Source organism: Paroedura picta, chromosome 4, assembly GCF_049243985.1.
Source record: "Paroedura picta isolate Pp20150507F chromosome 4, Ppicta_v3.0, whole genome shotgun sequence".
Classification (NCBI taxonomy): Eukaryota; Metazoa; Chordata; class Lepidosauria; order Squamata; family Gekkonidae; genus Paroedura; species Paroedura picta.
The window spans coordinates 2617733-2625460 of NC_135372.1; the positions used below are offsets into that span (position 1 = coordinate 2617733).

At 53.7% G+C, this 7728-nt stretch overlaps 1 protein-coding gene across 4 annotated transcripts in view; it reads right to left on the reverse strand.

Annotated features, from left to right (window-relative positions):
- ARHGEF18 (Rho/Rac guanine nucleotide exchange factor 18) overlaps positions 1–2100 on the reverse strand; it is a 69766-nt gene extending 67666 nt beyond the window's left edge. Inside the window, exon 1 of one of the 4 annotated variants that reach the window (XM_077331523.1) lies at positions 1971–2100. In XM_077331523.1, the coding sequence (XP_077187638.1) occupies positions 1971–2046 (76 nt within the window). In that variant the 5' untranslated portion in view covers positions 2047–2100. Of the gene's footprint in view, positions 1–562; positions 752–1970 lie in introns of those variants that run through there. The other 3 variants (XM_077331524.1, XM_077331527.1, XM_077331526.1) reach the window with 3 other exon arrangements.
- Positions 2101–7728: the final 5628 nt, after the last annotated feature.

Below are 7728 nucleotides of genomic sequence, written 5' to 3' on the forward strand. Positions count from 1 at the left end.
GGTAGCTCCTGCCAGGAGACCAAGCAGGAAAACTCTGTGGAAACCTGCCCTGCGGTAGCTTTCCGCCCTGTGCTAAGTCTGCATCCACTGAGAAAAGGTTCCCCCCAAGCGGAAGGCAGCATCCATACAGCCTAGCCCGGCTGCTTAGCTTCCCCCAGGCTTCCTCCCCAGGAGCGTAGCAAAGCACATTTGGGAGTCTGAGGGGTTTTTTCACACTCCCCCCCTCCCCGGATGTTTTGCTGATGTCTCCGCTTTGTCCCCGCACCCTAAAAAGGGTCACAGAAAATGGCTTCCATTGAATTCCGTGGTTTGAAGATGCTGAAAGACAACCAAGGGGGATTGTGATGCCCCCCAAAGCCCCCTCCTTCACTCGGGACAGGCAGGCAGGCAGGCAGGCAGGGGGTCAGTCCTGTCTGGCTGCAGAAGCCTTGGCAGGGCCTTGGGCATGTCTGGAGAGGGACATTGTGCCGACTGCAGGTTTCGGAGGCTCCTCTTGGGACTGGCCACCAAGGGATGGGGAGGGATGCCGGCGGCGTCCACGGTGGGCCCAGAGCCCCCTCACCTGCTCCTGCCGAGGCCCATTCTGGGCCCTGAGCCACAGGAGGCCAATCCTGACCCAAAGGCTTGACTGAGGAGGGGGCCCAGCTAGAGAGCCCCCGAGGGGGGAGTGATTCAGCCAGGAGACCCCTGCCGCCCCCTGCCCCTTGCAGGCAGTGCAAGGGGCAGGCAGTGGCCCCCAGAAGGGTCCCCAGGGAGCTTGCCGGCTCTGGGCCAGGAGGCTGAGGCTGGCTTTCCATTGCTGGGCAGGCTCTGCCGCAGGGACCATAAAAGGCGAAGGCTGCCAGAGGATGGCCTCCTCGTCTGGGGAAGCCAAGGGCGGCGGGGGGGGGGGGGGGCTTCTTGCAGGCCTCGTGACGCTCCAAGGAGACATGAATGACGGGCCCTGGCAGGAGAACTGGGAACCCGTCCCCCTTCCCTCCCTTGTCCTCCCCAGGTGGATTTAAGAGGCTTGGGCTGGTGGGAGGGCTGGGGAACTGCTTGCTGCACCACCTGAAGCCTGCTGGGGGACCTGGGGCCAGTCCCAGTTCTCCCAGAGCTCTCCCAGCCCCTTCTCCCTGCTTGCCTTCCTCACAGGGTGTCTGCTGTGGGGAGAAGAAGGGAAGTCACTTGGAGACTCCTTCAGGTAGAGAAAAGCCCATTCTTCTTCTCTTCACCTTTTTGCCAGGTGAATTGAAGAGATTTGGGCTATTAGGAGGGGTGGGGTTTGCAATCAATAAAACACATTAAAAACCCGTAAAAAAACCTTCTCCTTTTGAGGAGAAGCCCCCCCCCTCCCAAGCCCTTCTGAGGGGGTCCTGATCCACAGTCAGAGCGATGGCAAGGGTCAGCCGAACCAGCTGTGTGAACAGCACGGACTAGCTGGGGTCTCTGTGGGGACTGAATGCCTAGGGTGACGGCCAGAAGGGCACTTCAGGGCCTGGTCTCCCCCTCCGAGCGACATGAGCCAGGGGCCGGGGGCCAAGCCGAGGGCACCTATGCAGCATGGGCTCACTGAGGGCTCTCCTCATGGGCAAAGTGGGCAAAAAAGTCACCCAGGTGGGAGGAGGGCAGAGTGCCCCCTACTTCCCCCCTCGAGTCTTGTGGTTCCTCCAGGGCAGGAGGCAGCCTATGGTGAAGCCACCCTGAACACTTTGCAGCCCATCCCTACGAGGGCCACCCGTCCCCCCAGGCCACAGCCAGTCCCGGCCAAAGCAAGGAGCCCTCCCCGGCCGGGGCCTGCCCTGCAGGGCACAGGCTGGGCTTCCCAGCACAGGAGGGAGGGAGGGAGGAAGCCCATATTGACCCCCCCCCTTGCTGGCTGCTGGGTCTCCCTCCTGACAAGCTGCTCTGGGCTGCCCCTGTCCTCCTCCCGGGGGGGGGGGGGGGGGCTGCCCTCCCTGCCTGGGCTGGGTGGGGGGAGGGGGGCTCACCTCGCTTGAAGGACCATCTCTTCATCCATCGCCGGGAGAACGACGGCCAGGAGTGGTTGAGGAGCGAGTCAGCCATGGGGAACTGTCCAGGAGCGCCCGCCAGCCCACCCTCAGCCAGAAAACTCCTCTGGGGCTCTGCCTGGGAGAGGGAGTGCAGGACACAGCGGCCAGCATCAGCTGATGGGGATAAGTGGAGACGGAGGGGGAGAGGAGGGCCATCCCGACCTGCTGCTGCTGCTGCTGCTGCTGCTGTGGCTCCTGCACAGCCACATGTTGGGCCTGCAGCAGGATCAGACCCACTCATTCCTCGTTTCTCGTGTGACAGGGAAGAGTCACACACAGGAAACATATAGAAAAATAAAAAATGCATAACCGGGTGGATCCAAACGGTATGCAGACGGACTGGGAGATCCTCCCTAAATACTCATATATACATTTTAAGTTCACCAAAATCACAGGTCGGGGAGAGGACAAAGGGCTCCGTCACATCTCCCCGGAAAATATGATGCTCACATTCCCATAACAGATGAACACAGCACAATCCTATTTTGCCCCATATGCTCAAGCCTGTGGGCCTCTTCTTGGTATTTATGGGGTCATGGAGATTGGGGGGAACCTCATTTCATCCACGATTGCAACCACTTGTTCTCTAGATTGAAATTTTGTGATTGTGGGATTTGTGCAGATCTTATTGCCGGCTTTAGACTGGATAGATGTGGTGTGGTGTAGTGGTTAAGACTAGCAACTTCTCCTGAGAACCGGGTTCAATTCCTCACTCCTTTTCCACAGGCAGCCAGCTAGGTGACCTTGGGCCAGTACCAGTCCTGACAGAGCTGTTTTCAAAGAACAGTTCTATCAGAGCTCTCTCAGCCCCACCTACCTCACAGGGGGTCTGTTGGGGGGAGAAGAAGAAGAAAGTTGATTGTCAGCCACTTGGGACTCCTTCAGATCGTCAAAAGCAGGGTCCACAGACACAGGAGGTTTTTTAACAACAAAACAGATCATACTGACTAGATTTGGCAAAGTAACCTGTGTCTGTGTGTGTGTGTCTGTGTGTGTGAGAGAGAGAGAGGCTGCTTCTGTATGAGGGATCTGTCTGGCCTCACAGCCTGTTTGCATACAGGGCTAATTCCCGATTTCTGACGGAATCGGGGCCAATCTAGGGAAGTCCCAAGTCTGCCACAGCTCAGGCCCACATGTGCTCTCCAGCAAGGGAGCACAAAGAAATCCACGCTCCTTTATTTGCGTAGGGCCTTCTTGGAAAGGTCAAGGTGCCTTTTCCCATCATGAGAGAAAATGCCCACCTTGGTACCGTTTTCCTTGTTGCTCCCCCACCCCCAGGCCACTGGAGGGCTTTCTGTCAGGCTTTTAAAACATATATCAGTATTTGCTAGATATATAACTTTTTAAAAATGTTGCTGAGACGCACCTGTCTCTACAAGCGAAAGGCACAAGAGACTTACACTCCCCCCTTCTTAATGCCACTGCATTAAGATTTCTGCAATAGAAGTTATTTATTTGTTTTTTTGTTTTTGTATATTGTCTTTATATCCCGCCCTCACCTGAGGCTCAGGGCAGTTTACATAAAATGCAAAAAACAGTACATGGAACTCAGCTTTTGATAATAACTATCACATCTTCTTTAACCGCTCCTGCGGTTAAATAAAGCCCTAAGGGCTATTGGGGAGGACTTAGGGCGGGCTCTGTCCATGATAAAACCTCAGAGGGGCATATCAGAAGCCTCGAAGCAGCTCCTGATTCGCCCCTCCAAGTGCTACTCAAGGGCCAAGCGGCCAATGGGGAGGTGCGCGAAGCGCCTTCCCATTGGCCCCTCACCAGGACTGACCAAAATTCCATTCACCCAGCCCAGTCTGGCTGCCAGTCTGCTCCTGACCACCGCAGGGAGAGGAGGTCAGCAGGGCTGCCAAGGGGGAATGAGAACAAAGGCTGCGCCAGCCCTTTTTGCCCCAAGGCTGTCCTAACTGTCATGTCCAACTGTCACTTTGCCTCAGAATCCTGACAGAGCTGGCCGGAGGCTGGAGAGTGCGCTCCTTCCCCCTCCCTCCCTTCAGGCCTGCTGCAAAAGACCCTCTGGGGAGCCCTAGGGGCCTTCTTTTTGAGGGGAGGGGGGACTTTCCCCTTCTGCCAAACAATTGCCTGACAGGGAGGCCATAGAAAAGCCCCTTCTCACTTAAAATACTGCTCTGGCCGGGGGTTGGACACAGCCCACAGTCTTTCTTCTTCGCAACTCTCTGCAGATTTGAGGTCACTGCACAGCATTATTCTGCAGAAGAAATTGGCTCTTTTGTCTCCTGCTTCATCTGCACAACAACCCTGTGCAGTAGGCCTCAAGTTTTTCAATTCAACAACAACCTGTGTGGAAGCCCTTAAATGTTTCTTCTCTACCACAACCCTGTCCAAAGTAGCCCTTTCTGCCTGGGGAGCTGATCTTTATACTCTGCAGGTGAGCTGTAATTCCAGGAGCTCTCCAGGCCCCACCTGGAGGTTGGCTACCCCTGGGATGGAAATCTTCCTGGAGGTTTGGAGGTGGGACTTCAAAATTGTACAACGCCTCAGAGTCCAGCCTTGAAAGGAGCCATTTTTGCCTGCAGTTGGTAGGGAGTGGTGCAGGAGTGTCCCTCCTGGGCTATGGGTTATGGCCAGCCCTTACCAGCAACTGTTTGTATTCTGGGGCGCAGACAGGCAAACCAGCATCAGTCCTGTGAGTCTGGAAAGTGCAGGAAGATCTAAATAAATATTTACAGCCTGAAACTGTAAATAGAGAACAAATAACCTTGGCCTGGCAAATAAAAAAATAGTATAAAAAACCTTACTAAGGTCAAGACTGCTGTGCACAGAGAGTCTTCCTCTTAGGGTTGCCAGCTTCCCTGTGAGGCTCTACCCCACCTCCCTCATGGGGAGTCTGCTATGGGGAGAGAAAGGGAAGACAATTGGAAAATGCTTTGGGACACCTGAGGCCTGCTGGGTCACTGCGGCCCATTCCCAGTTCTCTCAGATCTCTCACAGCCCTACATACCTCACAGGTTGACTATTGTGGAGAGACAAATGGAAAAGGTGTTTATAAGCCGCTTTGAGACTCCTTTGGGTAGTAAGCAATAGGGTACAAAAATCCGTTCTTCTAAGGAGCAACCATGAAAGAAGCATGTGGGCACATAACATTTTATCAACAGTAAAAAAATGGAAAAGAAGGAACAGGGTGGACACCTGTGAACTGTGACTACCCCATGTGTATTAGGGCAGAGGGGCATTTCGGTGAATGTGGCCTAATTCCCACAAGAAGGGAAATGACGCAGAACTGGGGGGAATTGGTTGCCATGTAATCTTCCCCTAAGAAGAGTCTCCAGTCTGATTTTCCCTTCACATATCTGAAGACACGGCTCTGCAAAGCTCATCTGTAACCACTATGCCACAATTCCCAAAGGTCAGTCCTCTCTCACACTCAACAAACATTCCACACCACAGGTTCTTGACACCCATCTCTCCACACCCATGCCCTCATTTGCCACCACAACCTCCCACACAGCACACATGGCAACCCCATGCCCTTACAGACTGGACAACTCCTCCCCTTCCTCTTCCCACTGCCAAGCTCTAGCGCCCCTTGTATTCCTGGAGACAACGGGCTTTGCCCCTAGTTAAACTATAACAGAGGTAACAGAGTATAACGCTTCAAACAGGTCCAGAGCAGAATGCATGGGTGGATTTCGGGAGGGAGGGAGGGAGGGAGAGAGAAGGGGCCCTGCAGATGTTGCTGGTTGCTTGGTCTCAGCCTGGCGGAAGAGCTCCCTTTTGCAGGCCTTGCGGACTTGTTTAGCCATCTAATTACTGATTTTTAAGCCAAAAAGGCCCTCCAATGGTGAGGGGAGGAAAGAATGCTGAAGAACTGACTGAGGACAGAGAAATGCCAGAGAAATTGAGGATCCTTTCTGTGTGGATGCAACCTTTGCACCCTTCCAAACCATGTTAAAGGAAATCGGTTAAACGGTTGAATAAGAAGAAACCAGCAGTGGTCAGACTGCAGAAAATAACCTTATTCCACACAGGTCTTGGGAAGAGCAGAGCTGCAGATGCAGCAGCAGCTTCTACATGGCCCCGGGGCCACTTTTCCTTCCGGGCAGTCAAGGGTGTCTGGGATGTCTCTGGCGCAGGGGAGGGATGCAGAGCAAGGGGCCAAAAAGATTGATGCCAAGTGCCTGTCTGGGAAGGGATGCAGGAGCTCCGGCTGTTCTCCAGGCGGAAGCAAACAGCAGCCCACCCCCTTCAGAGCACTCTAGGGGGCTTGTGCTTCTGGGGGCTGCAGAACATTCAGGCCCGAGAATGCCTTGACAAAAGCGCATTGTCCAGAGCTGCGCTTGTATGCGTGCACGCTCGTGTGTGGTGGGCGGAGGGGGCATTTCCATCAGCCCAGTTAATAGGTGTTTGCGGACAGACCCATGATCCCGAGGAAAGTTCCCAGGAAGGCAAATCTGTCAGGATGAAGCAGGTGCTCAGAATTCCTTCCCCCCCACATACACACCAACCCTGCTGGTGGACCTCCCAATGAGCTCGCAGGAGAGCTGAGGGTCCTGAAGGAACGTCTGCAGTTCCGCTGGGCCTGCAAGACGGAGCTCTTCTACCAAACGTTGGGTTGAGGCCAGGACAGGGAAGTAAATGCAGATTCAGCCCTGGTTTCCTTCTTTGACTATGGGCTTTCTAGATCGTGGAAACTCAGTGGATGGTGTTTACCTGAATTTCAGTCAGGCTTTTGACAAGGTTTCCCATCAGGTTCTGGGGATAAACTGGAGGGCTGCAGACTGGTTAGGTAGGGTAGAGAACCACACCCAAAGAACTGTTGTCAAGGGTGTCTCATCAGACTGGAGGGAGGTGAGCTCTGGACAGCCCCCTCCTCTGCTAGTCCAAGAATGGCTGTGCCTCGTGGGTAGAACTGGGTTACAGAATTAGAGAACCATGAAATCAAAATAGTATAATATGTCTAATAAAGCAGTATTTTTTGAGAACTGCCTAATGTTTCTTTGTGAGCATTAAAACCACACCTCCGTTCCCTTTCTAAGAAGAGTACTCTGTACTCTGCTCTGGTTCGGCCTCACTTGAAGTCCTGTGTTCAGTTCTGGGCACCCCAGTTGAAGAGGGATGTTGACAAACTGGAGCGTGTCCAGAGGAGGGCAACAAAGATGGTGAGGGGTTTGGACACCAAGACATATGAAGAAAGGCTGGGGGAGCTGATCCTTTAAACAGAGATTCTGTCTGAGGGACACGGCACCTTCTGCAGGAGAGGAACATGTTTTATTGCACTCTTTGTTGTATGTATTCTACTGATCTTTTTGCATTGTTTTGGTTTTGAACTCTTCAACCATCATTCAGACTCAACAGTCAAGGTAGACTATAAATTAAGCCACACAGTAAATAAATCATGCAAAACCCTGGATCACAAGAATGCTGGAGATGACAGCCTGTACAAGAAGGCCCTGTTTAAGGAGTCTAGAGTTCAATGAGGGGGAAGGAACCATCAAGGCCATCTACTCCCATTCCTTGCTCAGTGCAGGATCAGCCTTAAGCATCCAGGAGAAGGATCTGTCCAGCCACTGCCTGAAGACCACCAGTCAGGGGGAGCTCCCCACCTCCTCAGGCAGCCCCTTCCACTGCTGAATCATAGAATCATAGAATCATAGAGTTGGAAGGGGCCATACAGGCAATCTAGTCCAACCCCCTGCTCAACTCAGGACCAGCCCAGAGCATC